General features: G+C 44.3%; 1 protein-coding gene across 1 annotated transcript in view; it reads right to left on the bottom strand.

Annotated features, from left to right (window-relative positions):
* The window catches only part of TRABD2A (TraB domain containing 2A), a gene marked incomplete at its 3' end in the record, with an annotated part of 84,003 nt that overhangs the window by 2,895 nt on the left and 56,050 nt on the right, over positions 1 to 25,058 (bottom strand). The window contains 2 exon segments of the mRNA XM_081069734.1: positions 1,305 to 1,479; positions 11,437 to 11,583. Of these exon segments, the coding sequence (XP_080925860.1) occupies positions 1,305 to 1,479; positions 11,437 to 11,583 (322 nt within the window).

The following is a 25,058-nucleotide window of genomic DNA, read 5'->3' as shown; positions in this document are numbered from 1 at the left end:
CATGGGGGTGCCCAGTTTTTGCACGCTCAAACATTGGACACGTTCCAACTGCGGGGACCCAGCATGGCCGCTGGGATAAAGCCATGGGGCTGTGTCCCAACTGAGGGGGACCATCACCCCCACCAAGGGAGGAGCCACGGGGGCATCTGTGGCTGACCCCTGTCGGTCTGCCCGCAGGGAGAGGCCCTGGCTACCAGCTTTGTTAGAGAAAGCCATTTGTTGAGATAGGCCGCACATGGCACAGAGCTATACAGCACATATGTGCGTAATCTAAACATAGAATATGAGACACAAAGACACACTCACAGACTCCCAGGGACTGCAGAATGCAGACTGCGATTTGTTTTGGTAAAACTTTTCAATGAACAGGTAGGAGCCCAACTCCTCATTTTTTGTACAACAACTTCATTTGAGTATAATTCACATAACATAAAACTCATCCTTTTAAAGTGTGCTGATTTTTGGAATATTCACAAAGTGGGGCAACCATCACCACTATCTAATTTTAAAACATTTTCATCAGCTGAGATTTTGCTAGGGATTGCATTGAACCGGTAGCTCAATTTGGGGAATATTTCCATCTTAACAAGAGTTATTCTGTTTTACAATCCATGAACATGAGATGTCTTTCCATTTGCTTAGGTCTTCTTTAATTCCTTTCAAAGAAGTTCTTAGTTTTCATTGCATAAGTTGCTCTTCACTTGTTAAATTTAGTCATAAGTAATTTTTACACTGTTGTAAATGGACCTGGTTTCTTAATTGCATTTTTAGATTATTCATGGCTAGGGTATACAAATACAACTGATTTTTGTATATTGATCTTGTATCCTGCATTATTGTAACCTGAACTCAGTTATTCGTTCTAATAGATTTTTGGTGGATTACTTAGGATTTTCTATACACAGGATCATGTCATCCGAGAAAAGATAACAGTTTATTTCCTCTTTTCCAATCTGAATGCCTTTCGTTTCTTTTCCTTGTCTAATTTCCTTGGCTAGACCCTTCAGCACAATGTTAAAGAGAAGTAGTGAGAGCAGCCATCTTTGTCTTGTCCCTCATTCTTAAGGGGAAAGCATTCAGTCTTTCATCACTCAGGTATTTCATAGCAACTCTTGAATATGTTGACGAAGTTCCCCTCTATTCCTACTTTGTGTGTTTTTATCATGAAAGAGTATCGCATGTTATCAAATGCTTTTCCTGCATCTATAGAGATAATCGTGTTGTTCCTTTAGTCTCTTAATATTAACATTGATTTTCAGATTTGTGAGAGACTGATTAATGGTCAGAGGTAACCTACAACTCACCAGCTCCAAAACCAAAGAAAAAGCCTTTATCAGGGAACTCCTCCAAAAGGGCCTTCACCCGCTTCCCCATTCTTTCATTCCGCTTGTAGATAAGCTCCTGGCGGAAGTAACTGTCAATCTCCTGAGCAGTGATGAATTCCTGAGGTGGTAGCATGGCATTAATAAAATTGGGAACCTCCGCCAAAATAAAGAGAAAACAATGAAGGGCAACAGAGTTATGAATGAAATTGCTTAATTTGAGCATCAAATCACCCAGCCTAGAAGGTCAAGATGCTGTCAAGAGAAGGAGAAAGTGACACACCATTCTTGGAATCTCCCACCTGCTACTTTTCAAACTTTAATATCGTTCTTTGTAACTCGAGTAAAAAGTTGTAAATAAAATGTACTGAAAGAACTCTTCACTATTTAAAACAGTATTTCTGTTCTATTTAAAGGATTCTGTTTGATGCCATGTGTTTATATAAGGAGACCATATCTTTGCATAGCACATCCATAGTTTTAATTTGTTTAATTCACACACGCTTTTTTTAATAAAGATAATTTTACATAGTTAACTATTTTAGAACCAGTAATTACAATTCTACTACCAAATACATGGAATTTCTATAAACATTTAACTGTTTTACAAATTCCATAGAATTTAAATTTTCATTATTTCTCCTTCTGGCTTTCTCCAATGTTCTTTGCCCTCCAGGCAAATATTTCACCGACTCTGGTACACATTTAGCCAATTTTGATATTTTAGCTAACAGCATGGTACTATGTATTGATAAGTATTATCGATTGCTGTGCAGACTTATTTTCAAGGCCCGATTCGCAAGACACACCACCACAAGCCGGGATAAAGGGGTTAAAGAGTTTTATTACAAAGCGAAAGTAAGTAAAACAAGACAGAGATTAGGGGAATATATCATCATACCACTAACAAGCAAGGAGGCAATTCATCATACCACCAGGGCCCAGTCAATTAGAATCGCAGAAACAGCACTGGCCTTTCATCAGCACGGACGAAATATCTTGCACAGAAACAGCACAGACAAAATGTCTTGCAGCAGCAGAGGCGCCCGGGGAACAACCATGTCTGCCTGGTTTTTCTGGGGTTTTGAGGACTTCACTAACAGTGGCAAGGAGCCAATAAGCATACGTGTCAGCAACACAAGGAACTGGTCTCGGATCTGGCTAGGAGCCAGGGCCAGTCCTTGGTAAGACATTAGATGTATCGGAGCTCGGCCCAGCTGCAGTAAGGCGAAGGCCAGGCTCCTCATTCTGTTGTTTTCTTGGTCCTTGGGAGGGTAGCCAATCCTTCCAAGGCCAAGCACGTATCCCAGCCACTGTGAGAGTTTACATCCCCAAATGTTCCCAGGCAGACCTTCATATATTCTATTCCTTACAATTCGGCCCCAGGGCTGCATGGGGACATAAGCATAGTTTACATAGCGGTTTTGAAACATGAATGCAGTGTGCACTTTTTGTATGCAATAGTACATCCAACAGTTGCACATACATAATAACAGTAAAATGCTCACAATGATTAATAGGGGAGTAAATATTGCATTGAAATACTTATGCACGGTTGTGCTGGTGAATAGAAAATCATACCAATGATGATTGGAGTCTTAGGTTATATGTGAGAGGCCCTTCAATTTATCACTGACAATGGTAGTCATCATCCTATGTTCAGCGAGGGACTGGGCATTATGCTGTAGATGGGTTTGCAAGAGTTGAGAGTTCTGTAATATTTGAGTTAAGGACAAGTGTATATAGGTAGCAGGAGGCTGTAGCCGCCGGGGGATCCAAGTAAGGGATACATCAGCCTCTAAATCGGGGGTTAAGTAGAATACATCACTGTTCCAGTGGAGCAACTCGAGATGCTGCAGACATCCCGAGAAAGGGGAGGGTAATCCCATGGCGGCTAGTTCGGCAGCATTAGAGCTAGCGAGGCATATATGCTGTGGTTCTATTTCATATAGGACAGAGAAACTGGCTATGGGAAAAATCGTTAGAGTACATAGATGAACAGAGTGAGAAAGTAAACAGGGTTCCATCATTCGAAATAAACCATTACATGCAAAGCCTTTATCTGTAGATATACAATCTGTAAGCTTATAAGTACTATTATTATTATTACCTATATGGGTGCCTTCAACGCATGGCTGTAAAAAATAATTACCCTTGATAATGGGTAGAACATGAAAAGAGCATAGCAGGTTAGTTATTATGGGTATATAACAAGTTACAGTGCTGCTACACCATCTAGAGGTACACGTAACATTGGGCTTGGCGTTTGCTATCCAAGCATACTTTGGAATGGGGAACGTAGATCTCCACGTGTAGGACTCTCCTTATGTTAGTATGTGTTGTGCTGCTTCTTTTTGGATTAAGGTATATAACATTTGTAAGGAGCATCTAGTCCAATCAAATAACTTGCTAATGTTAAGTTCCACCACAAAGGTATCTATATTAGTTACATTAATGGGTGGAGGTCCAGAGAAAACAAAACGATATGGGTTGTGGTCTCCTATCCATCCGGTGAGGTTTGTGGCTCTTACAGTTCCATTAGCTATAATACATTGTTGGTTTTCTTTGCAGGTATAGTTATCTTGCGTGTGCGGGATAGTTTTATTCCGCCATCTCCAATAGAATGTGATTGGGCTTGTATGACTGAGGAGCTGTACAGGTATGCCAGGGGTCCAAGCTTCAACCAGGAAACAGGTCCAGATTAGGCCGCCATAAATCAGGAGCTAATTTCGTAAAAACAATTGGTTAGTAGGATACATTTCAGGTTGCTCTTGCCCAGGGAACATGACAACTACTATATTGTTGTCTCCTTGGGCTATGACCTCTCTGGCCCTCGGAGGGTCAGTGGTGTGTTTTCTGGCCCAAACTTTAGTACCAGCCACACAATCTGTTGAGCCAAAGCCTCCATATTGTGTGGTGGCATTAGGAGGAGTATCTAACTTCTCCCAAAAGTCAGTGGAGGCACATGGAATGATCGATATTTGAGCGATCCTGGTGCCTGGGAGAAAGTGTAAGGTTTCTTTTGAGACATTATGCAGTAAAATCTTTATTTCTCCCACATAGCCTGCATCAATGACTCCAACCATGATTTGGACTCCCTTCTGTGCCAGGCTGGATCTGGCAGCTATCTGACCATAGTAACCCTTAGGAATTTGAATTCCAATTCCGGTGGGGACTGTTTGGCTAGTATTAGGATCTAGCCAGACTTCTTTAACATTACGTAAATCATGCCCTGCAGATGCAGTAGTGTCTACATATGGGGCTTGGGCATTGGGGTGGACTGCCCACCAGTACAGTGTGGGAAAAGTATGGATCTTTCATATTTGCAATTGCGAGTCATCATTCTAGGTAAGGGAGTACCTCCTGTACTGACAGCGCAATTATTGAGTTGTTGTAGGGCTGTAAAAAGATGATCTCTCCACTTGTAATACGAATGGAGCCCAGCAATGGAGCCCATTTTGCGTAATTTTTCTTTTAACACCCCATTTATGCGCTCTATTAAGCCAGCTGCTTGTGGATAATAGGGAATATGATAGATCCACTCAATGTTGTTTTTCTCACAATAGTTAGTAATCTCTTTACCTTTAAAATGGGACCCATTGTCACTTTGAATTTGTAGAGGTGTTCCATAATATAGGGTAAGAATATCAAGAGTCTTAATTGTACTAAGCTGCATGGCACGCTTGTATGCACAAGCGATCAGAACTCCCAAATAAGTGTCTACACAGGTACAAATATAATGACACCCTTTTGAGGGGGGCAAGGGCCCAATATAATCAATTTGCAAGATTTGAGAGGGAGCCTGCCCCCGCAATAATTCTCCAGTGACTATTTTTGGTAAGGGGCGTTTTTCATCCAGTTGGCAAGTGGTGCATTGTTCCTTAGTGCTCTTTAAATCAGACATAGGAACACTTGTTCCTCTGTCCTGTGCCCACCTGTGCATAGCAGCGGGACCAGTGTGTCCTGTCTTTTGGTGGATCGATCGAGCAAGTGCCAGAGTTTCTTCACTTATAGGGGTGGAACACTCTACTTCAGCAATTGCTGTGAGGCAATCTACATCAGCGTTATACTCACGTTCTACCTGAATGCATCTACATGAAACACAGAGAGGTTAGTGGTTTTTCCATATATCAGCACCCCATAAATCCTTGTCATAGATTTTCCAACGGTCCTTTTCCCATCTAGGCATCCAGGTGCCCAGACCTTTGTCCATAGCTCAAGAGTCAGTGAAAATGTGGCACTGTCCATCCTTTTCAAAGTTTATAGCTTGATAAGCAGCTTGCAGCTCAGCAAATTGACTACTTTTCCCTTCTCCACTAGTCTCTAACACCATTTTGGGGACACAGTTATAAGCTACAGCCTTCCAATACCGAGTATTGCTGATATATTTGGCAGAGCCATCAGTAAACCAGGCATGCCTCTTTTGTTCGGCAGAAAGGGAATTATATCCATGACTATGTACTACAGAAGATTCAGTTCTTTCAATGGCTATTGGTTGGAAATCATCATTGGTAATTGGGGCCTCAATAACTAACTGATGTAGAGATAATATTCCAGCTGGGCCTGTTTTGGCTCTGTTTTGTATATGCCATTTCCACTTAACAATACTGGCTTCTTGAGTATGTCCAATTTTATGTGACACTGGGTCACTCATAATCCACTGCATAATAGGAATTCGGAGCCATAAGGCCATCTCATGTCCCACCTTTAACTGTTCAGTTAATGCCCAGTAAGCAGCAAGTAACTGTTGTTCAAAGGGAGTATAACTCTGTCCAGACTCTGGTAATTTTCGTGCCCAAAACCCGAGAGGGACCCGTTTGGCATCCTGCTTTTGCCATAAGCTCCAGTTAGCATACCCAGCATCTACAGTAACCATTAATTCTAAGGGTCCCTCTCTGATTGGCCAGAGATCTAAGGCTGCTTGGATTACAACTTTTGCTGCTTCAAATGCCTTATCCTGCTCAGCTCCCCAGTCAAATTCATATTTTTTCCTAGTAACTCTATACAGAGGTTGTAAAATCTGACCTAAATGAGGAATATGATTTCTCCAATACCCAAACAGGACTATAAATTTTTGAGCCTCCTTCTTATTCTGAGGTGTTGCAAAGTCTAAAATTTTCTGCCGGGCTTTCGGAAGGTCGGCCCGATGCCCAAAATTCCAATGTATTCCTAAAAACTTGACTTCCTGGGCTGGCCCCTGGATTTTGTCAGGGTTAATTTCCCAACCTTTCTTTTTCAAATGTTCTACAATTTGTTCTAAACAATATCTTACAGAATCTTCAGTGGAAGGTTGAATTAGGATATCATTTATATAATGAGTGATTAAAACTGAGGGGTGGAGAATGCCGTATTCATCCAAATTGTTCAGCAGTTGACGACAAATGGTAGGGCTATGTTTGTAACCTTGGGGCAATCTAGTAAAGATAAATTGACGCCCCTGCCAGCTGAAGGCAAATTGTTCCCATTGGGATGGATCGATGGGAATAGTAAAGAAAACATTAGCCAGATCAATAAGAGCATATCGCGTACGAGAATGAGACTGAATACGCTCAATTAAAGTGATAGTATCCGGTACGGCAGCACTCAGTGGGGGAGTGACTTTGTTCAGCTCCCTATAATCTACTGTCATTCTCCAAGATCCATCTGACTTCTTTACTGGCCAGATTGGATTGTTCCAAGCTGAAGTAGTTGGAATTATTACACCGGAATTAACATAGTATTTACTAGTTTGAGTTATTTCATTATGCCCACCAGGGATACAATATTGTTTGCTCGTAATAATCTTTGTGGGCTCAGGGAGATGAATGGGGTCAATGAGTAATTTGCCTACTATAACAGAATGCATCTGCAAAGCTCTGATTGCAAAATGATAAATCCCATCTTGTAGTTTAAGGGATATTTCCCTTAAAACATCAATGCCCCACTCAGGAATGGGGACTACTACTACCGAATATTCTCGGCAGGGCAAATTACCAATGCTCATTATCACCTTAATTTGTTTAGCTGGAATTTCATGACCACCAAGACCTGAAACAGTAATTGGGGTTCCTTTACATTTGGCTGGGTTCCCATAAATTAAAGAGGCCTCCGCTCCAGTATCCACATTTAGCCACTGTAGTGGACCCATTTTTCCAATGTAGTGTTATTTGTACATGAGGACAGTAATCCCATCAGTGTATTTCCTTAATTTGTGGGATACCCAAAGTTTGGCTTCCATCCTATTCAAATTTATACAAATCCTCAAAGGGATAGATTCCAGCAGGTGGGGCAGAGGGGGATGGAACCATATGAGGAATGGATTCAGTCTCAGCCTTTTGGACTTCCACTTGGTTGGCTCGCTTTACCTTGTCCTTGTACAGCTGCCACATATCTTTAGTAGGAATGCCAATCCTACTTGGCATCCAATTTGTCCGGGCTCATCCCGGCCTTTAATAAGGCTTGAAACATTTCTTTTTGGGGGACCCGATTGTTGTTACTGGGTCCACCAAAATTATTGGACTTTCCCCTATTATCAGTGGCATTTTGCTTTTTGTTATTCCATTCTCCCATATCTCCTACTTCTGACATCTTTTCTAAAATTTGCTCGACTGGTTGCCTAGTCTCTGGTAACAGCAGAGTCATCATTATGTGCTTGTAAGCAGGAGGGGCAGTCCGTACAATTAGATTGCGATGGTAGGCAGTCACGGGGCCTGTCAGCCAGTGATCAGCCTGTCCTCGCATGATTGCAGTTTTTATTGCCTCCCCCTTCAGACAGTGCATGCCATCCCTTATGGTGTACCAGGGCCGTGTTTCAACCAGCCAGGACATATCAGCAGCATATTGGGCTGTACATCCGCGGGCTGCTAGCGCTAATAAAGTAGTCATTGCACCTCCCGCATGTTGGTGATCACAGATGGCTGTCTGAACAAAGGAGTTGATAGAAATAGTAATAAAGCGGGGGGCAGCCACACTATCTATATTAATACCACCTGCCCCAGTATGAGCAATTCTGATTATCCAGTCAAGCAATTTCTCTCCCGATTTTTGGGAAAATTTGGATAAGATATCATTAATTTCTTGTTGGGAGAAGTCTTCATTAATTACTAAAAAGTCCCTTTGTCCATTGGAGATCCGCGCCTGTCTACGCTGCAGAGGCTTAGCCTGTAAAGCCGGGGAATATTTTTCCTCCTCATATTTCCCGGCTTCCTCTTCCAAGTCTCCCCAATCTACATCATCATCAGTATCATCCCAAATATCTCCGTCCCATTCATCAGGGTCCCAATCAGCCTTGGCCGAGGCGATCGCTGCATGCACTTTACGGGGATTCACTCTACCTCTCCTTTTCTTATATTTGTATTGGGCACACCATACAGCAGCTTTCTCAGCTACCGTTTGATAGCCACGGGCCTGATCACCTAAAATATAGTTTTGACATTGCGGCATGGCCATCCTGCCTTGTAAATCAGTATTCTCTTTTTCCAGACTACATTTTTTTTCAATTAAAGTATTAACACATTGCCACATGCGGCGATAAGCAGTAAGCAGAATCCACCCTCGCCTTGCCACGGCAACCGATTCCCCCCCTTTTTCTACAGGAACAGTCCTCAATACTTCGAGCAACCGAGGAGGGTCAGCAGTCTGTAATTTGCCGTCCCAATTTTCACTTAAACCAGTCCCTATTGCCCATTCCTTAGCCAGCGAAGCAAACTGAGGATCTTCCCATCCGGGAACATCACAAGGTACACAAGAAACCTCACTTTTCTTTTTAAACAGAGGCATTGTTTCGGTGGTTGTGCGTATCCTGTTCGTGATGCCAATTTGTATCGATAAGTATTATCGATTACTGTGCACAGACTTAATTTCAAGGCCCGATACGCAAGACACACCACCACAAGCCGGGATGAAGGGGTTAAAGAGTTTTATTACAAAGCGAAAGTAAGTAAGACAAGACAGAGATTAGGGGAATATATCATCATACCACTAACAAGCAAGGAGGCAATTCATCATACCACCCGGGCCCAGTCAATTAGAATCGCAGAAGTAGCACTGGCCTTTCATCAGCACGGATGAAACATCTTGCACAGAAACAGCACGGACAAAATGTCTTGCAGCAGCAGAGACGCCCGGGGAACAACCATGTCTGCCTCGGTTTTTCTGGGGTTTTGAGGACTTCACTAACAACAGTGGCAAGGAGCCAATAAGCATACGTGTCAGCAACACAAGGAACTGGTCTCGGATCTGGCTAGGAGCCGGGGCCAGTCCTTGGTAAGACATTAGATGTATCGGAGCTCGGCCCAGCTGCACTAAGGTGAAGGCCAGGCTCCTCATTCTGTTGTTTTCTTGATCCTTGGGAGGGTAGCCAATCCTTCCAAGGCCAAGCACGTATCCCAGCCACTGTGAGAGTTTACATCCCCAAATGTTCCCAGGCAGACCTTCATATATTCTATTCCTTACATACCATTACACCAAAATTGTGACAATCAGGGGTGGTTCTTGCAATACAGGGGCTGTAGGTGCAGCTGACACACTGTGTTCTCCCCCCCCACACACACTGGCTATCTGGCTTCCCAATCCTTGGCCTTCCCAATCCCCACCCCTTCCCCTGGCCACATGCTCTCCTCTACCCAGGGATTTAACAAGATTAACCATTGCCTTAGTCAGATATAAAATAGGATATCTATCCTGCCTGCTTCTCCTATTTACAGTAGCCTTTCCATAGACCTTCCACATATTCTCATACTCTACATGTAATGCAGCCATCAATTTCCATTTATGGATAACAGATCTCCTTTTGCTATTCTCTTAAAATGATATTCTTTTGTCTTCGAATTAAAAGCTTCATTTTCTCCTTTATCATCTTTTTTTTAAATCGTGTCATTTATGTAAGATCCTCCTGTCCATTTCCCCAAATCTCTTCTCATCAGCAAAACACTCCCTTTGTACCAACCGCTCCACACAGGCTCCCAGAATGTGTAGGGAGACGTCCCACTGCCATCCTGCTCCAGCTTCTAAATGTCAAACATGACCTACGACCTGCACCACTCAGCCCTGGCCAGCCGGGCCCTCATTCCCCAGTGGCAGGCATTTTCCTATACTCCATACCACCTGCAGGGCCCTGAGCAGGACAGGTATGGAGGAGCCAAAGGAAAGAAATGTGTAAGACATCTGTCCCCTAATTGCTCCATCAGCCTTATCATTTGCCCATATAACTTCCAAATCGCCCACCCATGTGAACTTTTTTCTACTGCTTCAAATTTAATTTCCCAATTGAACTTGACCTTTCTCCCCACTTTCCCTACCCCCACCAAGAGCACACATAAGAATTATCACCGCCACAAACTCTACGATTCCTTTTTTATTATATTTCTGGTTTTCCCTTTCCTCTTGCTTGGTTTTTACTTCTACTTGGTAGGGGGAGGGGAGACACGACATGGTTTGTCACATGGGAAGCTTGTTGATAAAAGCATAACAAATATCCATCCCATCTCCCTCCTACAGGGAGGCTGCAATCCTCCGAGCCCTGACCAGTCGCTTCCTTCCTCTTTGATGTCCCACAAGTCAAACTGATCCTGTGTGTACACTCACTGCACAGATGGGCCATATCCTGCAATACTGCAGGATGGAATCCATGTCTGGGAAGACCAAAAGGCCTTCCCAGCCTTTTATGTACCACCCCTGTAAGAATACCATGGACACCTCAATTGCATCATGCTCACATGTTCCTAGAAGCCACTAAACGCTGCAGGAAATGTTTTGCTCCGTCGTTTCTCAAAAGTGTTACCTAAGTCAGCCAGGAAGCTTTTAGACTCAGATCCCTTCCATTCTCTGAAGGGTGCTGGTTCATGCTGCCCGCTGCCTAAGCCCTGAGGCTGCTGCTGAATTCCTAGAGGCTTCATCCTGTGACTGGGATCCTGGAATTAACTTTAATCATTGTCCCTCTCAGTTCTTAAGTTTCACAAAAAATACCTTTGTAAGTTACAGCATCTCATTGAACATCTAACTCTGCCCAATTTTATTTTTAGAGCCCTTCATGACCTTGATCCTTTGTCCACAGGATGTCCAGGTGTCAGCAGGTAATATCTTTTTTCTTGTATTTAAATGCATGCCGAGCTGGGCAGAGGACAACGGCCCTCACCCGGGAGCTGTCATGGCTGAAGATGACGGAGCTGAGGTCCCCACGGTTATAGTGTTTCATGAGATCCTCCATCGTGTAGGAGATGTGAAGACTGCCTGCTCGCAGGCTCTGCTGCTGCAGGAGGGTCTGGTTCAAAGGAAAGGTGACCTGAAAGAAAGTGGAGGAAACATAGGTCCCTTTAAGTTCACAGACACGGCAATCAGTAGTTGCCGTCTTTTTTCTTTTGTCCATGTGTGACAATGGTCTCACCTCTGTGACACTGTTGTTAAAAAAGGGAACAAAATTCCTGGTGGTGTCCAAAGAAAAGGAGGACAGTGCTGACCAAGTCGGCCCCCATTGGCTCAAACCTGGGGACGTGTCCAATAGGGACAGAGACAACCTGGAACTCTCCTGTAAGAGAGACCGAGAGGTGAGGAGACCCAAAGAGCTGGCTTGTGAGGAACAGCTGAGGGAGCCGGCGAGGGGGCTGGGGCACACAGATAGATACACAGACCAATGGGTTTCGGTTCCGTAAAGGACCGGACAAGAATATATACACAATATACACAAGTCTTTTCTAACCATCAGTGTGGCATTTGCTGGCTAATGGATTCATTGGGTCCATGGCATGTTAATGGAAATTACTGTGAGAAAAAAAAAGGGTGAGGGTATGAGGAATACACAAAATCAAACAGAAATAAAACAGATTTTATCTGTACAGAACTGCTTAGAGTCTTTGATACACTAATGTGTATGTAATGCGTTTCTCCCCAAGGGCGAAAGAGTGTGTTTGGTTTCCCAAACTTATTTGAGAAAAACATCACAAGAGAAGGGTTCACTGGAACAACTTTAGGGAAAATCCAGATTCAAGGAATTTTACAAAGCAGTGAATTCTCTGTGGCCCGGGAGAGCTTGGTCGAAGGGGGGAAGGTGGGGATTCTGGCATCAGGTAGAAATTGAGGCTGGCCACCCTGTACAAGGCCCCGACAATACTGCAGATACTGTGGCATTTTCTCTCTCGTCCTCCCTCGGTATGATGCAGACACACCACCTTTCACAGCTGCCCTTCCATATGCTCCCAGGGTAACCAGTCTATAGGATACTGCCTTTGCTGGAATAGTCCCTCCCCCTTTGCTGAAATGCAGACAGACGGTCAGTCTGAACACTCTGACCATGAAGTCTTCAGCAAGAAGTTTGCAATTCTCTGGAGAACGCATTACAGGTCTCAATTCAGCAAATGACCCAAATGATCTTGTACATGAGGTACGCTGCTACCAAGTAGCAGCCCCAACCCTCTTTCTCCTTTCACACTTTCTCCTCCTCATTCTGAGTGGCAAAGAGGCCAGGAGCCTTGTTGTTTTGCTTCCCACAGGCCACTGCAACGTGGACCTGCCTGCCCCAAGCCCTCCTTCCACACCCCTGCCTCCCTAGGTTACTATCCCTGTCATGAGGCCTTAACCAAAGGGGAAGGGGGCAGGTTCCTCTTTGTAAAATACCCTCCTCTCTTCTCTTGACATGTCCCCTTCTTCTCTATCAGAGGCACTCGGTCAGAGCCTCTCCTGGAGGTCATCTCCCTAAATATCTGCAGACCAGCCTCTCCCATCTGGGGAAAGGGCCTTCTGGGCCATGTTCACACGCACCCCATTCCTCTCCTAGTGACATTGGCTGACAGAGCGTAAGATACCCCTTAGCGCATGTCCACAAATGATGGTCTAAGTGAGGAAACTCAGCCTTCCACAGAGATGAGTGCCTGAATTCCGAAGCCATACCTGGAGGACCTCTCTATCCCCCACTGGGAATTGCTAAATGACTTCAGATTCACTGGCAGAACAAACCTTTGGAAAGGAGGGAGAGGAGCCTTATGAAGTGTCTCCCAGGTATGCCATGCCCCAGGCCAAGGTCTCACATTCTGTCTCAGTCAAACTCATCCAAGCCAAATTCTCAAGGTCTGATTGGCTCACAAATACCTGCTAATGGACTTTGCTATTCTAAAGATAATACGAAGTAGCCCAGGTTACCTGTTGCTAAAACACCTTCAAGAGTTTCCACTGATTCTGAAATGTTTTTCTTAAGGTGTTTTTGGTATTAGAGAAGATTGAGCTGTGCATTTCCATGGACATGCCAGTCTGCAAACCAGGAACACTCTATGGCCACATCACAGATTAAATAAGAACTTTGTTTATGCAGTCCCTTCTCCACACATTCAAATGTCACTCACCTGGAAGGCATTTCACCTGTTCATGAGAAGCTTACAAAGCCTTGCTAGGATGTTTGTCTTTGCTTTACCTGTGTACTCTTGACGATTAAGCTTTTTAAAAGTTTGCATACCACAACTAAGCCAATAACATTAGTGAGTTTTGAGTCCTCACTATGTCCCAGGCCTCCTGTTAAATGCTTTGCTTATGTTCTCATTTAATTTTCCCAACATCCTAAAGTAATAACTATTGTTACATCTATTTTAAGATGAAGACAATGAGGAAAATAATAGTTAAATAACTTCTTTAAGGTCACATAGCTTAATAAACCAAGATAGGGATTTGAACCCAAACAGTCTAATACCAGAGCCTAAGATCTTCACCAGTATTCTGTGCCTGAGGTATGCTGCTACCAAGTAGCAGTAATCAGCTTTTGTCATGTAGTCTAATTTAAATTACTAGGTTTAAGTCAAAGAATTATGAATCTGAAATTAGGAAGAAAAAAGGGAGGGAGGATAGAAAAGAGGAAGAGGAGGAGAAGGGAGAGAGAGAGAGACAGAAAGAGAGAGAAGAGAAAAGAGGGAGAAGAGGAAGAAAAGAGGGAAATAGAAAAACAGAAAGGGAGTCAGAAGGAAAGGTGTGCTAAAGCTTTTTTTTCTAAACCCAGATTAGGAGTAACACACACATTATAGGAAATCTAGAAAACAGAAAAGTATAAAAAAGAAATTATAAATTGCCCATAATTTCAAGTTAGGTTTTAACTGCATTTAACAACTTGTGAGTATATTGAGTATATTTCCTTTCCTTTTATTCTATATGTTTTATACAGTTGATTGTATTTTATATAAAATTTAGCATCCTGCACTTTTTGTTTGACAGTGTAGGCATTTCCTCACATGACTAAAGTCTTGCTTAGCTTCAAATATTATGTGGATATGCCATAATTTAGCTAAACTTTCTGTTGTGAAATATTAAGGTCTTCATTTTTCACAAAAACTAACACCCTATCAGGGGCATCTGAAAGCAGAAAGCTTTTTCTGTTTTCAAATATTTCCTTAGTATAGATTCCTAAGACCAGGACTACTGACTCGACAGGCATGATTCATTCAAACGTTTTTAGAAACTTTTTTTACTTTTGCTTTTCTTTTTTCATTTTTTTTTCTAAATTTATCTTTTTACATATATTTTTTATTTTTAAATTACAGTTGACATACAATATTATGTGGATTTCAGGTGTACAGCATGGTGATTAGACATTTACATAACTTATGAAGTGATCAACCGATAAGTCTAGTACCCATGTGACACTACACATAGTTGTTACAATATTATCAACTATATTCCATATGCTGTACTTGACATCCCCATGACTGTTTTTATAACTGGCAATTTGCACATCTTAATCCCTTCCCCCTCTTTCTCCTATATTCCCAACCCCTTTCCCTTCTGGCAACCATCAAAATGTTCTCTGTATCTATGAGTTTGTTTCTGTTTCATTTATTTTGTCTTTTGGATTCCACATATAAGTGAAATCATATGGTATGTCTTTCTCTGTCTAACTTATTTCACTTATTTATTTCTCCATTAAAACACAAATTCAATAAGAATTAAGTAGTAACACAGACAAGCTCCCAAAGCCAATTTTATAAAGAAGCCCCACCTTGGATACAACCTGGGCCACCTCCTTCCTCAAGGAAGCATCTGATATTTGATCACTATAATGTACTCAACTCCCCTAATCATTTTAATGTCTCAAGGAATAGAAGAGTACAGGTGCACAAGGGAAGAAAGATTGGCAGATGGTTTCCCAATGGCATGACAAGCTCAGGGTTGGATGGTGTCTTGAAGAAGATAATTTCGACCAGTGATAGTGCTATGGAGAAAGTAAAGCAGGGTAGTGAGATAGAAAGTAACTAGGGTGGGGTAGTGATGACCTTCGATAGAGGTCAAAGAAAGCTGCTCTGAGTGCTAATGAAAAGCAAAGGTCTGTAGCCAGACATTGCATGGGTCACGTGTGCCAAGTGGAGAGAATGGCAAGTGCAAAGCTCCAGAGGCAGACAGAGGCCTGGGACTGCCCACAATTTGGCAGCACATTTTAGATGGTTTGTGAGATACTAGCCAAAGCTCTTAGGTTTATAATTTCATAGGACAAATGTGAGAAATGACCCATTTATACCAGTTAACATTTTGTGGCTACGGTGATGGGGAAGATTGAGGGCTCTTTCATTTATCTTGAGTTTATTTTAAGGGGTGGGAGTTTCCTCAAAGTTAGAGGATTGTGGTCAAAACTATTAGTGTTCACCTCTTTTAGGTTCTCTATTCCTTCCTAGGCAAATGGAAAGACTGCATTTCCCAGCCAGCCCCCTTGAGGATTAGGCAAAGTCATGTGAGTACTTCTAGCCAATGAAATGTGGGTATTCCAGACGGAGGCATTTAAGAGCTGGTATGTCACCTCCATGTTCACTCCCTTCTTTGATATTGGGATAGCAGTGTCACAAGGTAAACAGAACTGGATTCCTAAGGGACTAGATGGATAAAAGAGCCACTTATGCACTCAGACTTTGTGTGAGCAAGCTGTACACATTTGCTGAACTTTTGAGGTTTCAGGTTTAATTTGTTTTTTGTGACATAGCTTATTGTATCCTAACTAATACAAGGGAAGAACATGGAAGCTTAAGAGAATGGAGGCCTGGTCATGATGAACACTTAAGCAATGAGCAATAATGTAGACCTCCCAAAGTGGCTGAGGGATGAGCTCAAATAAAATGTGAGTCTCTGGGGGGTAAGAATCAGCTCCCCTATTCGGCAATTCTGTTAATTTCCCAGGTGTGGGCACCCCACTCCCATTTTTACTTTCCTGAGAAGTTTGTTGCATCTGCCTTTATGGAAATGCTTCCTTATTTGGCTTGGCAGGGGAGATTTCTGCCAGGCGTCGTCTATGAATATCTATCTTGCATCAGGCTTTAGGCCTTCACAGAGTCATTTCTAAAATGTATGAATTCAGTCAAAATGTACTGACTGCTTACAGTATACCAGGTCCTGTGTGCCAGATGGTGAAGACACAGAGGTGAGTAGGACACAACTGCTGCTCTTGAGGTGACAAAACAGGGTGTGTTAGAGTAGTCACCAGATGTCCTGGGCCACAGGGGATGGCACTCGCTATGCCTAGGAGTTAGTGACAGAGCCTTCACCTAGGAGGAGGCCCTCCTGCTGCGATTTCAAAGGTCAAATGTATATTTGCCATGAGGAGAAGGGTAGGAAGAGCCTTCTAGGCAGAGGGAATAGTGGGTGTGCAGTGACAGCAGCAGGGTTTTCCAGGCGTCTGCTGGGGCCGCCTCCTTGAGGAAGGAGGCGCATAAGTGGCTCTTTTATCCATCTAGTCCCTTAGGAATCCAGTTCTGTTTACCTTGTGACACTGCTATCCCAATATCAAAGAAGGGAGTGAACATGGAGGTGACATACCAGCTCTTAAATGCCTCCGTCTGGAATACCCACATTTCATTGGCTAGAAGTACTCACATGACTTTGCCTAATCCTCAAGGGGGCTGGCTGGGAAATGCAGTCTTTCCATTTGCCTAGGAAGGAATAGAGAACCTAAAAGAGGTGAACACTAATAGTTTTGACCACAATCCTCTAACTTTGAGGAAACTCCCACCCCTTAAAATAAACTCAAGATAAATGAAAGAGCCCTCAATCTTCCCCATCACCGTAGCCACAAAATGTTAACTGGTATAAATGGGTCATTTCTCACATTTGTCCTATGAAATTATAAACCTAAGAGCTTTGGCTAGTATCTCACAAACCATCTAAAATGTGCTGCCAAATTGTGGGCAGTCCCAGGCCTCTGTCTGCCTCTGGAGCTTTGCACTTGCCATTCTCTCCACTTGGCACACGTGACCCATGCAATGTCTGGCTACAGACCTTTGCTTTTCATTAGCACTCAGAGCAGCTTTCTTTGACCTCTATCGAAGGTCATCACTACCCCACCCTAGTTACTTTCTATCTCACTACCCTGCTTTACTTTCTCCATAGCACTTATCACTGGTCGAAATTATCTTCTTCAAGACACCATCCAACCCTGAGCTTGTCATGCCATTGGGAAACCATCTGCCAATCTTTCTTCCCTTGTGCACCTGTACTCTTCTATTCCTTGAGACATTAAAATGATTAGGGGAGTTGAGTACATTATAGTGATTCAAATATCAGATGCTTCCCTATTCAGAATTACACATGGTCCCTGGGGGAAGACGGATACCAGGGCGGTGACCTGGCCAATGGTGCTCATCAATGACAGACTATCAGCCTGTGGTCTTCAAGCACCAGAAGGCCTGGGAACAGCAGAGCTTGGGAGTGGGAAACACAGCAGGAGGGAAGGCAGGAAGGGGAGCAAAATACCAATTGTGATCTGGGTTATCCTACAATTCTGGAAACTGAGTGGTTGACCAACCCAGCATCATTAAGAATGAGCGAGATGATGAAAGGTATCATGAGAGTTCATTTTGTAGAATCAAAGCAAGTACAATGCTAAACGTTCCTGAAGTTCATTCATTTATTCCTTCTTTCTTCCCTTCAGTAATTCAGCCAATAAATAGTTAACGTATGCCTGCTAATCCAAGCACTGAAGATGAGGAGTGAACCAGAAAGACAAGACTCTTGCCCTGGTGGATTTTCATTCTACCTGGAAGGGGAGGGAAGGTCAAGAAGAATCTGGGAAAGAGGAGTGGGGAAAGGTCTGGTGTATCACAGGAGGATATCCCCCTCTGAGAGGAGGATGAGGTAGAGGCCCGATGTTAAACTTTCACTCTGTGATTTCAGGCTTGCAGGACGCCCACACACAAGCAAATCAAAACCCTTCCCAGGCTCGTCCCTGTGCTGCTTTGTTGTAGGGGGAAGGAGGTCAGGTTGTGTCAGCAGCATCGCAAAAGACGCCATACAATAGCCACAAGTCTTTTAAGGAAGTTTGAACAGCAAACCGTGAGTCTGAGTTGGTGTTACATCTTTTTTTTGTTGCTAAAAGAAATTCACTTTTTGAAATCTCTGACACAACTTTCTATAATCACCCTGTCTTTCCTTCCAGAGCTGCTGCAACTGTACTCACCGGGGGCTTTAATGTGGTGCTTATTTATATCCTAACTAATTCTGAAAGGCCTTAAGCATCTTGCAGATCAAAAGCCAGAACAAGAAAAGACATTGATCTCTGTGCCTCAAGTACCCACCTAAGAAATGAAGGGGAAAGAACTGGATTTTCTTGGCTAGGAAGAGCCAGGATCCTGGCCCGCTGTGCTCACTGGCAGGACCCAAGCTCCAAACACAGTGCTCACTGTCTAGCCAATGAAATACATTCAATGGAAGCCAAAGGAGGCTCAAAGAAGTGCCCCAAGGGACATGTTGGCAAGGGGTCCTCCAAGGAGGCAGCCGCCCCGAACTCATCCCTCAGTGGCTTAATAGGGATCTGGGGCAGCCTCTGGTACACTGTGTATATTTAAGGAGGAAAAGCTGTCACTGAAACCAATAAGACTATTGGAGAAAGACCACAGATGGGTCCATGAGGAAGAAGTCTCTGAGGAACAAAGGGCACTTAAGGGGTTGCCTTGGAGCCGTAACACTCGGGTTGACTCTGAGCCCTGGTTAGCATGCCACCTATCATACACCAAGGAGGTGGATCACTGTCGTCTAGCTCTCTCTCCTCCAGATGGCAGTCCTTGATCATCTATACTGCCCAGATTTCAGCTAGATGTCCATGCCTGGGGCCACCTACAGCTCCATCCAACCGGGGTAGGGCCCTGGAGGCAGAGCTGGAGGTGCTCTTCTTGGGGCAAATCTTTGGGGCGAACCAGGGGTGGCCAACCCTGTCTGTCCTGACAGCTAGAGAAGGTAGCGGCCCCCTGATGCTCTCTGCAGCCCTGGAGCAGGGGGCAGGAAGCACATGAAAACTCCACAGAACAACACCCAGCCCCAAACCTGCCCTGACTAAAACCACTGAGGTCCAGAGCCAGCTTCCTCAGAACCTACTGTGGCTTCTCTTACAGGCCCAGACTCTGACAGGAATCATGATTGTGAGTCATTCTTGTGTAATTTACCCTCCTTGCTGTGCGTGGTAAAGTCATTACCAGTCTGACAAATCTGGGGTTTCAGGATGTGACTCACAGATCAGCAAATTCCTCAGAAACAACTCTATTCAATTAAGTTGACCTCAGAGTCTTCATTCAGATGGTACATCCTGATGGCGCGTTGTCACTGACCTAGACACCTAGCATTACTGCAGGATCAGTAACAGGTGACCACACCTGGGCACAAGTACTATTCCTGGACAGCCAAAAAGCTCAGGTGCAGCAGACAGCCTATCTAATGGGGAGCTGGAGGCAGGCAGCCAGGGAGGGGAACTGGGGCATGGGACACTGGCTGAGTGCGCCCGGCCATGCTCACTGCCCCCTCACCTCCTCCCTGACCAACGCCCAGCGACGACTGCCTCCTTGTCTCCATTCAATTCCTTTCTTTGGGTTCCTGCTAACATTTTCTCACAGACTGTATAATAAAGTACCACAACCTGGATGGCTTAAACAACAGAAATGTATTGTCTTGCAGTTCTGGAGGTTTCAAGTCTGAAATCAGTGTCGGCAGGGTCATGCTCCCTCTGAAGGCATTAGAGAAGGATCTGTCCCAGGCCTCTCTCCTAGCTTCTGGTAGTTTCTTGGCTTATGGTTGCATAACTCCAACCTTCATATGTCATTCTTCCTGTGTGTGCCCAAATTTGCCCTATATCTTAGGACACAGTCATATTGGATTAGGTCCACTTTAATGACCTCCCATTATCTTGATCATCTGCAAAGACCCTATTTCCTGATAAGGTCATATTCACAGTTCCTGGGGGTTGGGACTTCAGCGTAAAAATTTGGGGACACAAGTTAAGCCATAAAACATGTCAATCTTAGCTCTACTCATTTTTAATAGTTAATATTCATATGATAAAAATTTTAAACAGTACAAATAAATATATTTCCTTCCAATTCCTGTTTCCCAATCATCACCCATAAGAATAATCTTTATCTCTTTCAATGGACAATCCCTACATGTAAAAGCAGATAGGCAGACAGGTAGGGGATGGATGGATGGATGGATGGATGGATGGATGGATGGATCCTCTACTTTGTGGTTTTTGCTCCTTTGGCCTTTAAGCAGTCAAATAAGCACCTTTCCATGAACAAATATTGAAGCTACCCATTCTGCTGTAAGGTAAAAGAATCAGGGAACAAAAGCCAAGATTTGGCGAACAGGGATATGCTCCACCGTTTTTAAAGTAAATGCAGCCTAAGACCTCCTTCTCCATAAGATAATATCAGCAATGAAGGCAAATCATGAAAGGGGAAAAGGGAAATTTCTGCCTACAAGAAGGGGCAAAATTAAGGTTTCCTACAACCTTCCCAGGAGGCAGCCCCTTGGAGGCACCCGAGAGGTATCCCCACTCCCCCCAATCCAAGACTGCCTTGGGACCTCTGCTCTGGGCTCAGGATGATTCAGGAGAAATCCAGGCAGAATTCTACAGTTGAAGACTTCAGACAATTCTGTAAGGATTCAGGTTCATTTCTCCAAGTTCTCAGACCAGCCTCTTTTTCCAGACACCCAGATGGCTTGGTTTTCCCAGAAACCCTCTAAACCACAGATGGCAACTCATTATCCACTACCTCACTGTTGACAGAAATCTTGGCATACTCTACCCACTGCTCTGTAGCAGGCTTATTTCCTTTCATCTTGGGTATCAGCCCACACAGTACATCCAGAGCTGCTCGATGCGTTCTAAACCATGACGAGCAGAAGCAGCAGTCCCCTTTGATGAGCATCTTCTGTAATTACATCTGTGCTGGTATGAATCACCTCCTACACTCACCCCCAGGCAGGGCTGGCAGCCACTGATTGAGTTAAATCAGGGTTCGAGCTCCAAGAATCTGAAGAAATGAATACCTAACACAGCCAACTCTTTCAAATATGAAATGTCTCCAGAGAGCCACTGGTATGTGCTGTCCTACAGTCAATTCCTGGCTCAATTTTCCAACCCTGAATGACAATTCTTGGCACCATACTTTTCAGAGTCTGACTTCCATCCCCACCAGGAAGAAGGTAGGCTATCAGGGTGTTGACAGATGAGGCCAGTATGCTTCTGAAACTGTATTACTTCTACAGTTTTTCCACACAAGCATAAACCTTCCTGTGGACTAACCTAAAAACCACCATCTAAATCATCATTTCACAAAAAAATCTACATTCTAAGTTTCTATGTCCAGCTTTTGTAATACACTGGGAAGCTCCTATGCCTCCCATGTGGTTACTGTCTTTTTTTTTTTTTTTTTAAGATTTTATTGGGGGAAGAGGAACAGGACTTTATTGCAGAACAGTGTGTACTTCCAGGACAGTTTTTTTTTTTTCCCCCCAAGTCAAGTTGTTGTCCTTTCAGTCTTAGTTGTGGGGGGCGCAGCTCAGCTCCAGGTCCAGTTGCCATTTTCTAGTTGCAGGGGGCGCAGCCCACCATCCCTTGCGGGAGTCGAACTGGCAACCTTGTGCTTGAGAGGACACGCTCCAACCAACTGAGCCATCTGGGAGCTCAGCGGCAGCTCAGGTCAAGGTGCCGTGTTCAATCTTAGTTGCAGGGGGCGCTGCCCACCATCCCTTGCGGGACTCGAGGAGTTGAACCGGCAACCTTGTGGTTGAGAGCCCACCAGCAACCTTGTGGTTGAGAGCCCACAGGCCCATGTGGGAATCGACCCGGCAGCCTTCAGAGTTAGGAGCACGGAGCTCCAACCACCTGAGCCACAGGGCCGGCCCCCATGTGGTTACTATCTGCCAAGCCTGAAGCAACAAGTTCTCTTAAACAAAAAAATGCCAGGTAGCAGGTGCCTTCACATAGGTCCTTGTCACTCACTGTCAATCTTTTAACAATACCTGAGAGCAAAGCAAGATGCATTGGGGAAGAGAGCATATAGGTGGATGTGATGGAATATCAGAACTCTGAGCAACCTGGAGGAGGAGAGCAAAGTTGTTAGTGTGATGTATTTATAATAACAATAGCAGCTGCCACTCTTCCCCCCAACTCACCACCCCCAGAGAGTCACCTCTGGGAGGTGGAGCTATATGTGTGGAGGAAGATGGGTTCCCTGTCCTGAGGGGTGGCTGTTGGGAGGGTACAGGACAAAACGGTGTGTGATGACAACAGGTCACAGAGAGCAATGAAGGAGAAACACAAATATTCAGTGGTAGTTTAGGCCAAGGTGGAAGCCAGAGTGACAGATGAGCCATCACGGTCGCAGCCTCACTCTAGAGCTACAGTTTGGCCCACACCCCACTCCCGCATCAAAAAACAGGTGGTGCCAAGAGCAGTGAATCTATAATACATGACAGCATTACCTGGCCCACAGCAGCCATGCAATGGACATGCTCAACCTCATGGAGGACCCACAACAACAAGCGTACAAGGGAGGAGACCATAATTTCAAGGACACATCAATGTTTGAGAGCAACGTTATCCTGACAAGCAAAAGAGAAGTGACTGATGTGCATAACCATATCGAAATGGGGACCATGGGCATTGCACCCACTAGTCCATCCTCCACCACCTAGTGCCAGGCCACGGGCCTGACTGTGAAGCACAGACTGTGAAGCATATACTCCACATGTCTGGGTCACCAGGGGAAGAGGCCACAGGCCTCTGTGGGGGAGGAAGTAACTTTCCTCTACTGTTCTAGGTTCTTTCAGCTGGTCTAATAATCAAATAGACACGGGACAGATTAACAAGAGAAAATGATCAAATGTAATTACATATGTATGTATGGGAACCCCACACACATGTGCAAGTCAGAGACAGAAAGGGAAAATTAGGTAGAGATGACATCCTGAGCTAAGGATGAGGTAAGGCACCTGAGGTTTCAGAGGGGAGGAAGGTCATTCACAGGATGATAAGAGCAAATGTTCAGTGATTAGAAATTTGCCCTGCTCTGTGGAGAAGTCATAAAAAATTGTTTCTGGTAAGAATTTTTATTATGGGCAAGGCTTCCAATTTAAATTTTTTAAGGGAGAGGTAAGAGTTTCTCATGAGACTGCAGGATCTCGATTGCCTTCAGTTCAAAGTAATTCACATGCCATAGTGGCACATCTTGGGGAGGCCTGTTCTGAACCCCTTTACCTCCAATACCTTAGAGCTAACCAGGCTACTTCCCCTGAAACCTTTAGAAATCTCTGTCCTCAACCACGTGAAATAGCAGCTATGCCTGAAGCTTGTGACCAGTTATTCCTGCTATCTTCAGCGAGCCCCATTAGATGTATAGGAAGACGTCTTACTATTGGGAAAAACTCATTGATCTCTTGAGGCCCCCAGTGGAGGGTCTAGGCAGAACCCAGGCTGTCCCAGCTGGGGATACAGTGCATGTGTCTGTGTCCATGGCAGAAGACAAGCAGAATGCAAACACACGAGGAGATGGGCTCAAATGTGCTTGGCCACAGGTCCTACCACACCTGTATTGTTCTCTGAGGCTCATGCAATGCATTTGGAAGGACTCAGGGCCCAATAAGCCACCCCTGAGGGACTTGCCACCTTGGAGAGATTCCCAGTGCTTCTCCGGAGTATACTAAGCTCTTCATTTTGCACACTTGCTATCCCAGGTCAGGCACTCTGGCCTATTATGGGACATTTTTAACTATTAGAAATTCCTTCCTTCTTTTTGAGCTCCCTGCCTCCCCATGACTGTCTTGTACTCATTTTTGTATTATAGATATCAACACAATGTGTGTTTCCACACATGCACAGTCTTTTAACAGGCATCAAAATGGAAAATGTGTGTGTCCCACTTCTAGGGATCTCTCCTATAGAAACACTAGCACAGTATGTAATATGTAAGTGTGTAGGGAACCATACACTCTCCCTGGCACAGGGACTCTTCGAACAAAATTGGAATGACCATATATAGGGGATTCCTGCCTGAAACACGAGATTAAGCATGATGATCTCAGATCTCAACTGTTCTTCCACTTAGAAGCCCTTGAGTTGTTCCCTCTCAAGAAGCAAGGAAAGCAGGCCCTCTGGTCTTGCTCTCTGTCCTCTCTGCCTCACTTGTTTCTCTTCCTTTTGGCATAAGCCTTGAGGCTCCTTGGAGAAAGGGATCAGAATCAGGTGTCCATTAGGAGCCTCCACGCGGTCCCCAAGGTGTCTGAACCACTTCCTCTGGTTACACTGGGGGAGGGAATACAATGCCATGCTTCCCCCAAAAAAAGAACCAAAACACCAAACTCTGTTTATGGAAGGTCGCATGTATCCATCCCAAGCACATACTCTTCTGCAGTCATGAACCTATGGGTCCTGACAAAGTGGCAACAACATGAGTACCCACATGGGCTGCGTGCGGCAAGTGCTCTGAGTATGACAGCAACCATGTCTACAGGCCCAGGACAGACAAACGCTGCAAT

The sequence above is a fragment of the Rhinolophus hipposideros genome, assembly GCF_964194185.1.
Source record: "Rhinolophus hipposideros genome assembly, chromosome: 12".
Classification (NCBI taxonomy): domain Eukaryota; kingdom Metazoa; phylum Chordata; class Mammalia; order Chiroptera; family Rhinolophidae; genus Rhinolophus; species Rhinolophus hipposideros.
The sequence above is the reverse complement of the archived record's forward strand: the minus strand, read 5'-3'. Positions and strand labels throughout refer to the sequence as shown.